The sequence below is a fragment of the Coregonus lavaretus genome (assembly GCF_964263955.1).
Source record: "Coregonus lavaretus genome assembly, chromosome: 21".
NCBI classification, from domain to species: Eukaryota; Metazoa; Chordata; class Actinopteri; order Salmoniformes; family Salmonidae; genus Coregonus; species Coregonus lavaretus.
The window spans coordinates 18,465,830-18,484,595 of record NC_140008.1 but is presented as its reverse complement, the minus strand read 5'-3'; the positions used below and the strand labels follow the sequence as shown (position 1 = coordinate 18,484,595).

Sequence of the window (18,766 nt, the reverse complement as noted above, 5' to 3'; positions counted from 1 at the left end):
CTGAGCGGGAACTATGCTTCCGCAGAGGTAGGGGAGCCAGCAGGCCAGAGGTGGATGAACGCAGTGCCCTCATTTGGGTGTAGGGACTGATCAGAGCCTGAAGGTACGGAGGTGCCGTTCCCCTCACAGCTCCGTAGGCAAGCACCATGGTCTTGTAGCAGATGCGAGCTTCAACTGGAAGCCAGTGGAGTGTGCGGAGGAGCGGGGTGACGTGAGAGAACTTGGGAAGGTTGAACACCAGACGGGCTGCGGCATTCTGGATGAGTTGTAGGGGTTTAATGGCACAGGCAGGGAGCCCAGCCAACAGCGAGTTGCAGTAATCCAGACAGGAGATGACAAGTGCCTGGATTAGGACCTGTGCCACTTCCTGTGTAAGGCAGGGTCGTACTCTCCGAATGTTGTAGAGCATGAACCTACAGGATCGGGTCACCGCCTTGATGTTAGCGGAGAACGACAGGGTGTTGTCCAGGGTCACGCCAAGGCTCTTCGCACTCTGGGAGGAGGACACAACGGAGTTGTCAACCGTGATGGCGAGATCATGGAACGGGCAGTCCTTCCACGGGAGGAAGAGCAGCTCCGTCTTGCCGAGGTTCAGCTTGAGGTGGTGATCCGTCATCCATACTGATATGTCTGCCAGACATTCAGAGATGCGATTCGCCACCTGGTTATCAGAAGGGGGAAAGGAGAGGATTAGTTGTGTGTCGTCAGCGTAGCAATGATAGGAGAGGCCATGTGAGGATATGACAGTGCCAAGTGACTTGGTGTATAGCGAGAATAGGAGAGGGCCTAGAACTGAGCCCTGGGGGACACCAGTGGTGAGAGCACGTGGTGCGGAGACAGCTTCTCGCCACGCCACTTGGTAGGAGCGACCGGTCAGGTAGGACGCAATCCAAGAGTGAGCCGCGCCGGAGATGCCCAGCTCGGAGAGGGTGGAGAGGAGGATCTGATGGTTCACAGTATCAAAGGCAGCAGACAGGTCTAGAAGGACAAGAGCAGAGGAGAGAGAGTTAGCTTTAGCAGTGCGGAGAGCCTCCGTGACACAGAGAAGAGCAGTCTCAGTTGAATGACCAGTCTTGAAACCTGACTGGTTTGGATCAAGAAGGTCATTCTGAGAGAGATAGCAAGAGAGTTGGCTAAAGACGGCACGCTCAATAGTTTTGGAGAGAAAAGAAAGAAGGGATACTGGTCTGTAGTTGTTGACATCAGAGGGATCGAGTGTTGGTTTTTTGAGAAGGGGTGCAACTCTCGCTCCCTTGAAGACGGAAGGGACATAGCCAGCGGTCAAGGATGAGTTGATCAGCGAGGTGAGGTAAGGGAGAAGGTCACCGGAGATGGTCTGGAGAAGAGAGGAGGGGATAGGGTCAAGCGGGCAGGTTGTTGGGCGGCCTGCCGTCAAAAGTCGCAAGATTTTATCTGGAGAGAGAGGGGAGAAAGAAGTCAAAGCATAGGGTAGTTATTGACCAAATACTTATTTTCCACCATAATTTGCAAATAAATTCATTAAAAATCCTACAATGTGATTTTCTGGAGAAAGAAAATCTAATTTCGTCTGTCATAGTTGATGTGTACCTATGATGAAAATTACAGGCCTCTCTCATCTTTTTAAGTGGGAGAACTTGCACAATTGGTGGCTGACTAAATACTTTTTTTCCCCACTGTATGTTAACCTAACTAGGGAAACTATGGACCCTATAAGGTATGACAGTGATTCATCAGTTGTAAAAAGGTTTTATATGGGCTATGATGGGACCAGTTTTTCCTAATCAGGTCACATGGTTTTAAGAAACTCCTGAAAAAAACTCCCCGCCCTGGGGGGGATGAAAACCCTGTCAAACTGCAGCTACCTTATATTGGTTCATATAAATTATATTTAGACTAGATTAGGAGGAGGATTTCCTCTACCCAGACACATAGACAACAACTGATAGACAATAGAACTCACAGGGCTGAGCTTGCTTTATGCATGTTTGCATCATGCAGGCCTATGCAACTATAGCCCTTATAAAACATTTACTCACATCTGTCATCAATATTATGTTGATTGATTAATTCCAGTTAATCATTTTGGATTTAAAAAAAAACGTATAGGCAGCCTAGCCAGCCCAATTTTGAATATAAACTAAATTTGATCACATTCACATTTTCTCCTGACACACAAATGGACTATAAATACATAACATTACCAATTAGTTACCCTGACCAGATGGACTGGACGCATAGGCTGTATGCAGCTGCTCTTATTAGTAGCCTACAGTTGATCAGACTGAAAAATAGTCTCGTTTTCATCCCATACAGCATGTCAGATCTCTCATGTTTAAGTGTAGCCTAAGCTGCTGCAACATTTATGTCATGCGTTTTTGCTTGTGTCTGTCCGGAGTGATTATGTGTTATCATCTTTGCTAAATAAATACCGGAGGAAAGTGGAAAGCCTACTTGGGCGTTCGCGAAAAAATATGCTGTGTCAACCTCTCTCTTTAATCTAACTTTTAATGGATGATGCGATGGAAGTTTTCGACATCCCAGAAAAGACAGTCGAAAGTTTGATATGTTCAGCAAGTAAAGCATCGTAACGTGCAATTACCTCTGCAAGCTCCTTGTAGTTGCCCTTGTTTGCGGAACTTTCCCCCTCATCGTGTCCTCCAAAAATGCAGTGGTGTTGATAAGCCGCTTGAGAACATCCCTGTTGATTCTTACTTTCTCGTTGTGTTGCGCAGTTTGAATACGCAGACCTTCGTCATAATCGATGCAGCTTTTTCCCAGCAGCTTGAATATGATGTGGGCATTTATATTCTCCCTGCTTTTGTTTTGCCATTTAGCTGAACGATCAATGTTCTTCAGGTCACTGTACCGACGTTTCGACTAAGGCTCAGACTTTCCAAAAAGCAGGCAAGGCCAGCAATACTGGCGGCTTGATGAACGGCTCCCTGTTAACCAGCTATACTTTTGATACCAGTTGGTATTGAACCCCAGGGGTTCTTCAACAAAAAGTCCACAACATATTCGGCAGCCATTCTGGCGGAGAAAACTGCACACTCGAGCTGGTAGCTAGCTAGCTACTGAAGATAGTAAGGCAAATTTAAATACATTGTACTAACTGGACACAAAAATAAAGTTATAAAACCAAGAAAACAATTTAGAATATACCTCCTCAGTCTCCTGTAATTTGAATTGAATAATATCCCAAAAATGCTCAACTATCACTCTTCACTCTTCATCTCTATCCAACATTGTCACCAAGCTTCTCAACACATACAACCCCCATAATACTCTGTGGCACAATCCCAATACAACAAGCTAGGTTCATTCTCTGGTCCTAATTCTATGATTGGATGGACAACATGTCAGTTCATACTACAAAAGCTTTGATTGGTTGGAGGACGTCCTCCGGAAGTGGTCATAATTACCATGCGTGTCTATGGAAGGTGGTGAGGCCTACGAGCCTCCTAGGTTTTGTTTTGAAGTCAATGTAGCCAGAGGAGGACGGAAACTAGCTGTCCTCTGGCTACACCATGGTGCTACCCCAGACAGTGCTGTTGAAGTTACTGTAGACCTTCATTGCAAAACTATTTTTATTTTTATGAAATTTCACTGCAGAGGATGGTCCTCCCCTTCCTCCTCTGAGGAGCCGCCGCTGATATATACTGTATATATTATTTATGTATTTATTTTTCACTGCCTCTTGGGCCCCCCACGGGCCAGGGCCCAGGGGCTTCAGCCCCGGTAAACCCCTGCATTAATCTGGCCCTGTATATAGGCCTAAGGCCGAGACAATAAGAAGAGACCATGGCATAATCAATTCAATCACACCTTTGTTTCATCACAAAACCGGACAGCAACATCTGTCCGATGAAGTCCACAAAGCATTTTGCATGTAAAAAACAGTTACATGACCTACAGCATGGTCAAGCAAGTTAATGTTCTGGGTTGCCTCTGAGAATAACATTGACGTATACACTGATACAGTGACTGAGTTCATCAGGAAGTGTATAAGGGATGTTGTTCCCACTGTGATGATTAAAACCTATCCAAATCAAAAACTGTGGGTAGATGGCAGCATTCCCGCAAAACTGAAAGTGCAAACCACCACATTTAACCACGACAAGGTGACTGGGATATGATCGAATACAAACAGTCCAGTTATGTCCTCCGTTAAGGGAAGCAAACAGGCAAAACGTCAGTACAGAGACAAAGGGGAGTCGCAATTCAACGGCTCAGACACGAGACGTATGTGGCAGGGATTCCAGACAATCACGGATTATAAAGGGAAAACCAGCCACGTCGCGGACACAGACGTCTTGCTCCTGGACAAGCTAAACACCTTCTTCCCCTGCTTTGACAATAACACAGTGCCACCGACATGGGCCGCTCCTGAGGACTGTGAGCTCTCGTTCTCTGTGGCTGACGTAAGTAAGACATTTAAGCGTGTTAACCCTCGCAAGGCTGCCGGCCCAGTCGGCATCCCCAACCACGTCCTCAGAGCATGCGCAGACCAGTTGGCTGGAGTGTTTACCGACATATTCAATTTCTCCCTATCCCAGTCTGCTGTCCCCACTTGCTTCAAGATGTCCACCGTTGTTCCTGTACCCAAGAAAGCGAAGGTAACTGAACTAAATGACTATCGCCCTGTAGCACTCACTTCTGTGATCATGAAGTGCTTTGAGAGGCTAGTTAAGGATCATATCACCTCCACCTTACCCGACACCCTAGACCCACTGCAATTCGCATACCACCCGAATAGATCCACGGATGATGCAATCACCATCGCACTGCACACTGCCCTATCCCATCTGGACAAGAGGAATACCTATGTAAGAATGCTGTTCATTGACTAAAGCTCAGCCTTCAACACCGTAGTACCCCGCCCTGTGCAACTGGGTCCTGGACTTCCTGATGGGTCGCTCCCAGGTGGTGAAGGTAGGCAACAACACCTCCACTACGCTGATCCTCAACACAGGGGCCCCACAAGGGTGCGTGCTCAGCCCCCTCCTGTACTCACTGTTTACCCATGACTGCGTGGCCAAACACGCCTACAACTCAATCACCAAAATTTGCAGACGACACAGTAATAGGCCTGATTACCAACAATGACGAGACAACCTACAGGCAGGATATAAGGGCCCTGGCGGAGTAGTGCAAGGAAAATAACCTCTCCTTCAACATCAACAAAACAAAGGAGCCGATTGTGGACTTGAGGAGACAGCAGAGGGAGCACGCCCCCATCCACATCGACGGTGCCGCAGTGGAGAAGGTGAAAAGCTTCTCGTGTACACATCACTGACAATCTGAAATGGTCCACCCACACATTTAGTGTGGTGAAAAACCTAAATTGGGAGCATCCTGTCTGGCTGTATCACCGCCTGGTAAAGCAAATGCACCGTCCGCAACCGCAGGGCTCTCCAGAGGGTTGTGCGGTCAGCCCAACGTATCACCGGGAGCACACTGCGTGCCCTTCAGGACATCTACAGCACCCGGTGTCATAGGAAGGCCAAGAAGATCATCAAGGACCTCAGCCAGTCGAGCCATGACCTGTTCACCCCGCTATCATCCAGAAGTCGAGGTCAGTACAGGTGCATTAAAGCTGGGACCGAGAGACTGAAAAACAGCTTCTATCTCAAGGACATCAGACTGTTAAATAGCCATCACTAGCCAGCCTCCACCCAGTACCCTGCCATGAACTTAGTCACTGTCACTAGCCGGCTACCACCCTGTTACTCATCCCTGCACCTTAGAAGCTGCTTCCCTATGTGCATAGACATGGAACACTGGTCACTTTAATAATGTTTACATACTGTTTTACTCATTTCATATGTGTACAGTACATTCGGAAATTGTTCAGACCCCTTGACTTTTTCCACATTTGGTTACGTTACAGCCTTATTCTAAAATGTATTAAATAAAAAAATTTCCTCATCTATCTACACACAATACCCCATAATGACAAACCAAAAACAGGTTTTTAGCATTTTTAGCAAATGTATAAAAAATAAAAAACAGATACCTTATTTACATAAGTATTCAGACCCTTTGCTATGACACTCGAAATTAAGCTCAGGTGCATCCTGTTTCCATTGATCATCCTTGAGATGTTTCTACAACTTGATTGGAGTCCACCTGTGGTAAATTCAATTGAATGGACATAATTTGGAAAGGCACACACCTGTCTATATAAGGTCCCACAGTTGACAGTGCATGTCAGAGCAAAAACCAAGCTATGAGGCCGAAGGAATTGTCCTTAGAGCTCCGAGACAGGATTGTGTCGAGGCACAGATCTGGGGAAGGGTACCAAAAAATGTCTGCAGCATTGAAGGTCCCCAAGAACACAGTGGCCTCCATCATTCTTAAATGGAAGAAGTTTGGAACCGCCAAGACTCTTCCTAGAGCTGGCCTCCCGGCCAAACTGAGTAATCGGGGGAGAAGGGCCTTGGTCAGGGAGGTGACCAAGAACACGATGGTCACTCTGACAGAGCTCCAGAGTTCCTTTGTGGAGATGGGAGAACTTTGCAGAAGGACAACCATCTCTGCAGCACTCCACCAATCAGGCCTTTATGGTTGAGTGGCCAGACGGAAGCCACTGATCAGTAAAATGCACATGACAGCCCACTTGGAGTTTGCCAAAAGGCACCTAAAGGACTCTCAGACCATGAGAGACATGATTCTCTGGTTTGATGAAACCAAGATTGAACTCTTTGGCGTGAATGCCAAGCGTCACGTCTGGAGGAAACCTTGCACCATCCCTACAGTGAAGCATAGTGGTGGCAGCATCATGCTGTGGGGATGTTTTTCAGTGGCAAAGACTGGGAGACTAGTCAGGATCAAGGGAAAGATGAACGGAGCAAAGTACAGAAAGATCCTTGATGAAAACCTGCTCCAGAGTGCTCAGGACCTCAGACTGGGGGCGAAGGTTCACCTTCCAACAGGACAACGACCCTAAGCACACAGGCAAGACAACGCAGGAGTGGCTTCGGGTCAAGTCTCGGAATGTACTTTAGTGACCCAGCCAGAGGCCGGACTTGAACCTGATCCAACATCTCTGGAGAGACCTGAAAATAGTTGTGCAGTGACGCTCCCCATCCAACCTGACAGAGCTTGAGAGGATCTGCAGAGAAGAATGGGAGAAACTCCCCAAATACAGGTGTGCCAAGCTTGTAGCGTCATACCCAAAAAGACTTGAGGCTGTAATCGCTGCCAATGATGCTTCAACAAAGTACTGAGTAAAGGGTCTGAATACTTATGTAAATGTCATATTTCAGTTTTTTATTTTTAATACATTTGCTATAATGTCTAAACCTGTTTTTGCATTGTCATTATGGGGTATTGTGTGTATATTGATGAGAGAAAAAACAAAACAATTTAATCAATTATAGAATAAGGCTGTAACGTAACAAAATGTGGAAAAAGTCATATATATATACACTACCTTTCAATAGTTTGGGGTCACTCAGGAATTTCTTTGTTTTCGAAAGAAAAACATTTTTTTTGTCCATTAAAATAACATCAAATTGACCAGAAATACAATGTAGACATTGTTAATGTTGTAAATGGCTATTGTAGCTGGAAACGGCTGATTTTTAATGGAATATCTACATAGGCGTACCGAGGCCCATTATCAGTAACCATCAGTCCTGTGTTCCAATGGCACGTTGTCTTTGCTAATCCAAGTTTATCATTTTAAAAGGCTAATTGATCATTAGAAAACCCTTTTGCAATTATGTTAGCACAGCTGAAAACTGTTGTGCTGATTAAAGAAGCAATAAAACTGGCCTTCTTGAGACTAGTTGAGGATCTGGAGCATCAGCAATCGTGGGTTCGATTACAGGCTCAAAATGGCCAGAAACAAATAACTTTCTTCTGAAACTCGTCACTCTATTCTTGTTCTGAGAAATGAAGGCTATTCTTTTTTTTTTTTTTTTTTTTTTTTTTTTTTTTTTTTTCTATTCCATGTGAGAAATTGCCAAGAAACTGAAGATCTCGTACAACGCTGTGTATTACTCGTCCTAATATTTTGTTAGATATTACTACACTGTTAGAGCTAGGAACACAAGCATTTCGCTACACCCGCAATAACATCTGCTAAACGTGTATGAGACCAATAAAATTTGATTTGATTTGAATGTTTCCAACATTTTCGGACTACTAAACAACCATTCATTTAGAACCACAGAGTTACCGCAAGTGGAAAAGAAAACAGGAGCTGCCTCCACTATTCCAGCACCATTTCAACTTCAACATTTCAACATCATCAAATCACCTGTGCTTAGTTTAATACAGTGACAACTAAAAGATACCAAAAACAATTTAGTCCAATCAATGTAAGCATAATATGATGTGGCTGTCCATGGTACTGATTTGTGTGTGTGTGCGTGCAAGTATAAAAAACATGACTCACCCTACTTCTAGAAAAACGGCAATGAGATCCTCCTCTCTTTCATGTTGCTTAAATGGTATATGACTGTCATACAGTACATGCTTTTAGTTTTTCTTGTCCTAGGCTACCTGGCTAAAATGCTTGCTTGCTAGCAATGATGCGCCAGGGCAGCTAGTTAACATTAGCCTACTACATCTTGCTACATATTGAACTTCCATCGTCCCAGGCCAGGAGCACAATGTATGAATTTATGGTTGGATCAGAATCGCCTTTATAGCCATTGGCCAAAACTGAGAATGAAGTAAAACCAGTCCAAATCCCTATCTCCATCGATGGCTAATTTAGGAAATTTTAGCTAGCTAGCTAGCCACCAGAGGACAACACAACGAGATGCAACAATTTACATTTTTTCTCTAAATTACATTCTGCTTTTGATGTGATGTGATTGGTGTGAAGTCAAATCCAAACTGGCTTTCCTTGACACTTTTTTCTGGTGCGCCAGGACCAATCACAGTGGAGCTCACTCAGTTTTAGCTCAACGCTGATTGGCTATTATTTTGTTTATTTTTTATCAAGGGAGGCCAAATGCTCGCTGGCTTCCCTTGCATTCAATGCTACAGGTGGCAGCAATATCATTCTCTTTTTGACCAGACAGCATCAGATAGATGGGCTACACAGAGACAGAGGGGCGCTGTTTCGCTCACTCAGATGCTTTCTCCGGTGAGATACATTCAGCCTCTTGCGAATTGAAGGAAAATAATGTTTTTTCTTGGTGAATTGTTTTGGGAAACCTGACTTCCTTTGGCATCCATGAGTACACGCCACTGTTTGTTGTTTTATTCAACACAATATGGCTCTATTCTACAGGTAGACCTACACAAATGTGTCTTAATCATTTCATTTTGTTAATCAAAACTATAAGTAACCATACTTTGCATGTATGATGATTTTAGGTGTTATAAGCATTTATGACCCTTTTATAATGTCTTATTAAAAGGCTTATAGTGTGTTACAGTGGGGGAAAAAAGTATTTAGTCAGCCACCAATTGTGCAAGTTCTCCCACTTAAAAAGATGAGAGAGGCCTGTAATTTTCATCATAGGTACACATCAACTATGACAGACAAAATTAGATTTTTTTTCTCCAGAAAATCACATTGTAGGATTTTTAATGAATTTATTTGCAAATTATGGTGGAAAATAAGTATTTGGTCAATAACTACCCTATGCTTTGACTTCTTTCTCCCCTCTCTCTCCAGATAAAATCTTCCGACTTGTGACGGCAGGCCGCCCAACAACCTGCCCGCTTGACCCTATCCCCTCCTCTCTTCTCCAGACCATCTCCGGTGACCTTCTCCCTTACCTCACCTCGCTGATCAACTCATCCTTGACCGCTGGCTATGTCCCTTCCGTCTTCAAGAGAGCGAGAGTTGCACCCCTTCTCAAAAAACCAACACTCGATCCCTCTGATGTCAACAACTACAGACCAGTATCCCTTCTTTCTTTTCTCTCCAAAACTATTGAGCGTGCCGTCTTTAGCCAACTCTCTTGCTATCTCTCTCAGAATGACCTTCTTGATCCAAACCAGTCAGGTTTCAAGACTGGTCATTCAACTGAGACTGCTCTTCTCTGTGTCACGGAGGCTCTCCGCACTGCTAAAGCTAACTCTCTCTCCTCTGCTCTTGTCCTTCTAGACCTGTCTGCTGCCTTTGATACTGTGAACCATCAGATCCTCCTCTCCACCCTCTCCGAGCTGGGCATCTCCGGCGCGGCTCACTCTTGGATTGCGTCCTACCTGACTGGTCGCTCCTATCAAGTGGCGTGGCGAGAAGCTGTCTCCGCACCACGTGCTCTCACCACTGGTGTCCCCCAGGGCTCAGTTCTAGGCCCTCTCCTATTCTCGCTATACACCAAGTCACTTGGCACTGTCATATCCTCACATGGCCTCTCCTATCATTGCTACGCTGACGACACACAACTAATTTTCTCCTTTCCCCCTTCTGATAACCAGGTGGCGAATCGCGTGTGTTTGGGATCATTGTCATGCTGAAAGACCCAGCCACGTTTCATCTTCAATGCCCTTGCTGATGGAAGGAGGTTTTCACTCAAAATCTCACGATACATGGCCCCATTCATTCTTTCCTTTACACGGATCAGTCGTCCTGGTCCCTTTGCAGAAAAACAGCCCCAAAGCATGATGTTTCCACCCCCATGCTTCACAGTAGGTATGGTGTTCTTTGGATGCAACTCAGCATTCTTTGTCCTCCAAACACGACGAGTTGAGTTTTTACCAAAAAGTTATATTTTGGTTTCATCTGACCATATGACATTCTCCCAATCCTCTTCTGGATCATCCAAATGCACTCTAGCAAACTTCAGACAGACCTGGACATGTACTGGCTTAAGCAGGGGGACACGTCTGGCACTGCAGGATTTGAGTCCCTGGCGGCGTAGTGTGTTACTGATGGTAGGCTTTGTTACTTTGGTCCCAGCTCTGCAGGTCATTCACTAGGTCCCCCCGTGTGGTTCTGGGATTTTTGCTCACCGTTCTTGTGATCATTTTGACCCCACGGGGTGAGATCTTGCGTGGAGCCCCAGATCGAGGGAGATTATCAGTGGTCTTGTATGTCTTCCATTTCCTAATAATTGCTCCCACAGTTGATTTCTTCAAACCAAGCTGCTTACCTATTGCATATTCAGTCTTCCCAGCCTGGTGCAGGTCTACAATTTTGTTTCTGGTGTCCTTTGACAGCTCTTTGGTCTTGGCCATAGTGGAGTTTGGAGTGTGACTGTTTGAGGTTGTGGACAGGTGTCATTTATACTGATAACAAGTTCAAACAGGTGCCATTAATACAGGTAACGAGTGGAGGACAGAGGAGCCTCTTAAAGAAGAAGTTACAGGTCTGTGAGAGCCAGAAATCTTGCTTGTTTGTAGGTGACCAAATACTTATTTTCCACCATAATTTGCAACTAAATTTATTAAAAATCCTACAATGTGATTTTCTGGGGAAAAAAATCTCAATTTGTCTGTCATAGTTGACGTGTACCTATGATGAAAATTACAGGCCTCTCTCATATTTTTAAGTGGGAGAACTTGCACAATTGGTGGCTGACTAAATACTTTTTTCCCCCACTGTATGTCTTTATCTCTATGTAGGAACTTTTTTAAATGACACAAAATGGCTGTTATTTAGTCAGGATCATTATGAGATCATAATAACACATTATAAGGGGGGTCATGCTTACAACAAGTCTTGCCCATAATAGGGAATGCGTTGTTTTTTATTCCGGGCAGTTGTATCAATGAGCCATTGTTATGAGGAGCAGGTTGAGGGATCAGTTATTTGTTGTTGACTGTGTAGAAGAAGGGCTGTTCCAGATAAGTTATTAACATCTCATTAATGTGTGGAATGAGCCTGGGCCACTACTTGAGCTGGAAGCTCACAGAATTTCCTGTACTTGTGCTGACGTTGTTTCCAGAGGCAGTTTGGAACTCAGTAGTGAGTGTTGCAAAAAAAAAATATACAACCTTACTGTGAAAATGCTTACTTACAAGCCCTTAACCAACAATGCAGTTTTAAGAAAATAGAGTTAAGAAAATATTTACTAAATAAACTAAAGTAACAAATAAAAAAAGTAAAATAACAATAACGAGGCTATATGGGTTACCGGTACCGAGTCAATGTGCAGGGGTACAGGTTAGTCATTTATATACTGCCACTCTGCTAATCATCAGATGGGGGGGAGGAGAGGAGGTAGGGGGCCCACGTGGGTAACTGGGGGTTCCACGTGGGTAACTGGGGGGCCCTGCCTTGATTGGGTAACTGATTAATAAAACATTTATATAAACTGCATAGTAAATAAATGTGAGTGGTGCTGGGGCCCAAGAGGCAAAAAACATACAAATACAAATGATGTATTTCTTTATTATTATAATTTTTTATCCAACCACAGGTGCCCTCTCTCAATGTTCAAAATACACCAGAGAGCATCATTTAGCCACAGAGGATACATAGTTTATAAAATATAACTGTGTTTTATCACAAGTACATACAGGTATCTGCCAAAATAAAGGAAACACCAACATAAAGTGTCTTAAAAAGGTGTTGCGCCACCACAAGCTGCCAGAACAGCTTCAATACGCCTTGGCATAGATTCTACAAGTGGACCTAAACCATGCCAGGAAAATGCACCCCACACCATATCTTTTGACGAGTTTCTCTGGTATCGAGTACTTCAGGATGTAAGAGAATAGTTAAACACTTAGATGGAGAGTTGGTTCATAGTATTTAATATTACAGTACTGGATTCGTATGACAAGCAGTACGGGCGTATCCTATTGTCATCCGAATGATAGGCATACAAAATCTCTCAGTTTATATATGGCTTTGCAAGCTAATTCCATCCAACAGTTGCCAACCATTATTGAGTGTCACTCATCACCTACAATAGGATCCCCCTACATGGTATTGTGTTGCACCCTAGCCAGGATATTCCATCACATACTCCTTCTAAGATTAGCACAAGTGGCCCCCAAGCTATCTTGGCATGCAGACCTTCTGGCACCCACCAGTGACAGAAATAATACATGGAATTTCCTCCTCCTCTCACTCCCATACAGCTCAGGAGATCGAAGACATTAACAAATACTGTATAAAAAATGTCATATCAATAACATATACTTTGTATCCCTTGTTTACTCAAGTCTTTCCTTTATTTTGGCAGTTACTGGTTTGCCTACAGTCTGGAAGGCCACAGTTTGGGAAGCATGGGTGCCATAGTCATATAATCTTACTATTTTGCTAACTTTTTTATTTACCGTTAAGTGTGTCTACATGACGTTATTTATTCTTGGGATATCATTTTTCAACAGAAAATTTTCAAAAACCACTGGAGGACATCTTTAAGATTAGAGCAGGCTGGTTTGACAGATTAGATAGAGATATTGACCAACCTTTATTCTCTTCTTCTTTGCAGTATTGTCCTATTTTAGAATAGGGCTTCAGACATGAGTTAAGTGTTGAGGTTCAGCTCTGGGTCATTGATTATGGTGATAGTATGTGGTTGTTTTATCAACAGAAGAAGCTGAAAGACAAATATGTTATTTACCACCATTTCATTTACACATCACCAAATCTTTCCCAGTTTGTACTTTTTAGTTGCAGGATACAACTGTCACTAAGGTAGGCTTGATGGGAACTAGACATGAATCAGTCAGTTCAACAGGATTTGCATGAATTACACTGGGCAATAAATTCTCGACAATAATCGAATGTGCCACTTTGTGCTGAAAGCCACATGCCTACCTCCATTACATTTACATTTGAGTAAATCCAGAGCGACTTCCAATTAGTGCATTTATCTTAAGATGGTTAGGTGAGACGACAACATATCACAATCGTAGTAAGTACATTTTCCCTCAACAAAGTATTGTTGTGGAAAATAACCACCATACTTTATTACAAACCAGGACACACACCTTGTCTACTAGCCTGCTTGTCACGGTTTCGGCCGAGGCTGCTCCTCTTCCTTGTTCGGGCAGGCTTCGGCGGTCGTCGTCTCCGGAGTACTAGCTGCCACCGTTCTATGTTTCATGTTCTGTTGGTTTTGTCTGTTTCATAACACCTGTCCCTTATTTGTGTCTTAATTGTTTCCCTTATTTAGTTCGTGGTTTTGGGTCAGGTGTTATGCGTGATTGTTTATTGTCAGACTGCCTCGTTAGGGTATTTTCTCTCGTTGTTTGGCTTGTCCCGAGAGTTCGCACTGCGTGCGCTTTTCTTGTGTTTTACGCACTGTGTTTTGTGCGTAATTGTTTTGCGCCACCCGGTTGGGTTGGCGACTATTTTGTTCACGTGTTGAACGTACTATAAAGACTATTGAAGTCATCCTGGATCCTGCGCTTGATTCCTTCCACTCATCTACACACACCATTCTGACACTGCTTGTCTTATTTACCTTATCTAGAATCACATTGCATGCATGCTTATTTCTCATTCCAACCAAAAACTCTGTACTTATGCTAAATTTGGTCCTTATTCTGGAGAGAACCCTTCCGTACCCCACCCTCAGATTCAGCTTGATCGAAACACACAGCTCAAGTAAGAACGCCGCTTACCTTTGTTTAAACAGTGGCCACTGAATTTGTGTGATTCGTCAAAACCTCCTCCGATGGCAAAGCACTCAAGGATCTCTATAACCAATCACGTCGGGGTCACCAATTATGTTGTGGAAAATAACCACCATACTTTATTACAAATACGGTCTTACAGAGTTTTTGTTGCATCAAGAAATGACTTTATTAAAGTTTTCAACAAAGCCGATACCCGTCTGCAGAGGGGCACACATCCTTAAGGTCTCCCTCCATCTTATATCGTCCTCTTCAGTTTTCCCGCTCTTTTATTGCTCCGCCCACTTCCTTTGTCCCTGAGGACGGCTGAACTATTACTCCAACCAATCACCCGCTCCCCTGTCTTGCACACACACTCATGTTTAGTTTAAACATGACAAGGCCCTAAATTACACAAACCTCACCCCCTCAAGCTGTAATCAATCAAGAAAATACCAAGGAGACAAAGGTCTAGCCCAAACTCTATTCAACCCTGGTGCCGCTCCCTTCACTGTGTTTGGAGAGAGAGACAAAACAAACGGCCCAATTCAGTTAGCAACAAAGAATGTTAACTATATGTTCATGATTAACTCAATTTTATCTGATAATCCATAAAAAATACACATCAGTATTTATCAGCAAAGTCAGTGCCAGTAGGAATAGATAAGTGCATGTTTTATTTTTGTGGAAAAGTGTAGACTGATGGCTCAAATGACACACATTTTTCTTACTGAGAAACATACTGTGATTTCTGTAACTCATTGAAACTAGCAAACCAGTTCAGTCAGCTCCAATGATTACTGTCAACACTCTTTATAATGTCAGTAGTCCAGCTGTTACACAACAGTCTGACATAAACTGGAATTCACTATCCATAGTTCATCTGATGCAGTATTCTTGTAAATTGCCATTGTCTTGGGTATCCTTCACCATCTCTTTGCCAACAAGTCTTAAATCTGTCTGTTTGTCTGTCCAGGCATCTCGGAGACTATGGACATGCTTGTGTGGGAACACTCTTTTCTTCTTCAACAACACTAAAGACAACGATGTGAGTTACCTGAATGTAATGGGCAATAGAAGGGGGCTATGATGGGACAGTGGTACATTAAATAGAGGAAAGAACAGTGGTCAATGTATTGCGGTTGCGGACAATCCAATATGTCACCTACTCCTGCGTATGTGTTTTTAATAGTATGTGGAAAAACTGGACCTCATTGACGTCATCTCCTTGACGGATGACTGCAATCGAGACAGAAACCTGGAGGCAGCAAGACTCATCCTACACATGAAGGATGGGGAGATCAAAATCACTGTAAGGACATAGGGGACTGTTTTCATCTTCTTTTTGCAACATTACTGTGTTTAATCGTTTTAATAGTTTCCCTGCCTCCCTCCCTTTCTCTACAGGCCCCAAGTCTAGAGGCTCGAGAACTATGGAAAGGTTTCATCTATTCTGTAGTTGAGGTTAGTGAATCATGATACAGTTCATTCACATAGGCTCAGTAGGCTGTTTTTTCCTGGTAATACCTGGTCAGTAAACTGAGAATAATACCTTTATCTCTGCCCTGATTATCAACATACCACGATATCAAAAGTGAATTATGCTATCACAAATGGACTTTTCCTTTCTTGGCAGTGATTACGATAACACCTTTCAAGTCACTGTTTTATGATTGCATAAGACTTGAAAACTTAAGCGTGACCTCTCTCCTTCCTCTTCCTGTTTTCTACCCTTTATTCACGTTCCCACCTTCGCTGTTGTCTTGGCTAATTTTTTTTCTCTCTCTCCCTCTGCATTCACAGACAGTATAATATCAGTGTTTATTGGCATTGTATAATTATATATGTGGGGAATTTGATAGGATTATACCACATAGCTTAGCCAATACTGTTTCAGAAATTATGTGTTTCATGGCTTTTGGTTTAAATGACGGTATTAAACAGTCCCTGTGTGTCTCTACCTCCAGCTGTCAGTGCCCAGCTCACTTAACCTGCTGCCAGGCCAGATCCACATGATGAGGGAGACAGTGGAGACAGAGAGGGAGAGACAGAACAACCTGTCCCTTACCCTTGCTGCAGCATCCAGCTCCAACCTCGTAGAGGACATGCCTGCGTAAGCGTACACTAAACTAATGGATTTTGCCTAACTCTGTATAGGCATATCTAGACCTTTGATTTCCAGTGTTCAGATGTGTTACAGTGGGGAGAACAATTATTTGATACACTGCCGATTTTGCAGGTTTTTCTACTTACAAAGAATGTAGAGGTCTGTAATTTTTATCATAGGTACACTTCAACTGTGAGAGACGGAATCTAAAACAAAAATCCAGAAAATCACATTGTATGATTTTTAAGTAATTAATTTGCATTTTATTGCATGACATAAGTATTTGATACATCAGAAAAGCAGAACTTAATATTTGGTACAGAAACCTTTGTTTGCAATTACAGAGATCATACGTTTTCTGTGGGTCTTGACCAGGTTTGCACACACTGCAGCAGGGATTTTGGCCCACTCCTCCGTACAGACCTTCTCCAGATCCTTCAGGTTTCGGGGCTGTCGCTGGGCAATACGGACTTTCAGCTCCCTCCAAAGATTTTATATTGGGTTCAGGTCTGGAGACTGGCTAGGCCACTCCAGGACCTTGAGATGCTTCTTACGGAGACACTCCTTAGTTGCCCTGGCTGTGTGTTTCGGGTCGTTGTCATGCTGGAAGACCCAGCCACGACCCATCTTCAATGCTCTTACTGAGGGAAGGAGGTTGTTGGCCAAGATCTCGCGATACATGGCCCCATCCATCCTCCCCTCAATACGGTGCAGTCATTCTGTCCCCTTTGCAGAAAAGCATCCCCAAAGAATTATGTTTCCACCTCCATGCTTCACGGTTGGGATGGTGTTCTTGGGGTTGTACTCATCCTTCTTCTTCCTCCAAACACGGCGAGTGGAGTTTAGACCAAAAAGCTATATTTTTGTCTCATCAGACCACATTACCTTCTCCCATTCCTCCTCTGGGTCATCCAGATGGTCATTGGCAAACTTCAGACGGGCCTGGACATGCGCTGGCTTGAGCAGGGGGACCTTGCGTGCGCTGCAGGATCCATGACGGCGTAGTGTGTTACTAATGGTTTTCTTTGAAACTGTGGTCCCAGCTCTCTTCAGGTCATTGACCAGGTCCTGCCGTGTAGTTCTGGGCTGATCCTTCACCTTCCTCATGATCATTGATGCCCCTTGAGGTGAGATCTTGCATGGAGCCCCAGACCGAGGGTGATTGACCGTCATCTTGAACTTCTTCCATTTTCTAATTATTGCGCCAACAGTTGTTGCCTTCTCACCAAGCTGCTTGCCTATTGTCCTGTAGCCCATCCCAGCCTTGTGCAGGTCTACAATTTTATACCTGATGTCCTTACACAGCTCTCTGGTCTTGGCCATTGTGGAGAGGTTGGAGTCTGTTTGATTGAGTGTGTGGACAGGTGTCTTTTATACAGGTAACGAGTTCAAACAGGTGCAGTTAATACAGGTAATGAGTGGAGAACAGGAGGGCTTCTTAAAGAAAAACTAACAGGTCTGTGAGAGCCGGAATTCTTACTGGTTGGTAGGTGATCAAATACTTATGTCATGCAATAAAATGCAAATGAATTACTTAAAAATCATACAATGTGATTTTCTGGATTTTGGTTTTAGATTCCGTCTCTCACAGTTGAAGTGTACCGATGATAAAATGATGTTCTGTGTGCAGGTGTTACCAGCCTGTGTCTCGTACCGAGGCAGAGATTATGTTGGAGAGACACTCTGACCGTGGGAACCTGCTGCTGCGGCCTAGCAGGGATGGAGCCTCATTGGCTGTCACCACTCGACAGGACCTCAATGGGTACGCCCCCCCCCCCCCCAATTCCTGACAATTACATTTGCAGTACAATCAAAGAAAATGCACGTCACATGATCATTTGATGAATGATAGGCCACACATGCTGAATCACATGAAGGCAAGTCCATACTTATTTGTTCATGTGACAGATAGATTAGAGACCAGTAGATAGATGGATTATTACTTAGAATTCATTAATGTGCCACTCCTTGATAAGATATCTCTCTCCGGTCAGGTCTGTATTCAGACACTATCGCGTGGCTAGGAAACATGACGGAGGATACACCTTCGATGTAGAGACTCCAGTGAGTATTTCAAAGGGATTCCTGCTTCCTCCTTCCTGAATACACATGCTTGTCCACTGCCACACACAACACTTTAACGCAATACTTTAATAGAACATAAAATAATCGATTTAAAGTTATTTTCTT

At 43.8% G+C, this 18,766-nt stretch overlaps 1 protein-coding gene across 1 annotated transcript in view; it reads left to right on the top strand.

The window, feature by feature from the left end:
* LOC311148999 (signal-transducing adaptor protein 1-like) overlaps positions 1-18,766 on the top strand; it is a gene marked incomplete at its 5' end in the record, with an annotated part of 29,244 nt that overhangs the window by 3,924 nt on the left and 6,554 nt on the right. The window contains 6 exons of the mRNA XM_084186057.1: positions 15,446-15,517; positions 15,662-15,781; positions 15,877-15,933; positions 16,437-16,582; positions 18,207-18,338; positions 18,571-18,640. Coding sequence (XP_084042183.1) covers positions 15,446-15,517; positions 15,662-15,781; positions 15,877-15,933; positions 16,437-16,582; positions 18,207-18,338; positions 18,571-18,640 — 597 coding nt within the window. The remainder of the gene's footprint in view (positions 1-15,445; positions 15,518-15,661; positions 15,782-15,876; positions 15,934-16,436; positions 16,583-18,206; positions 18,339-18,570; positions 18,641-18,766) is intronic.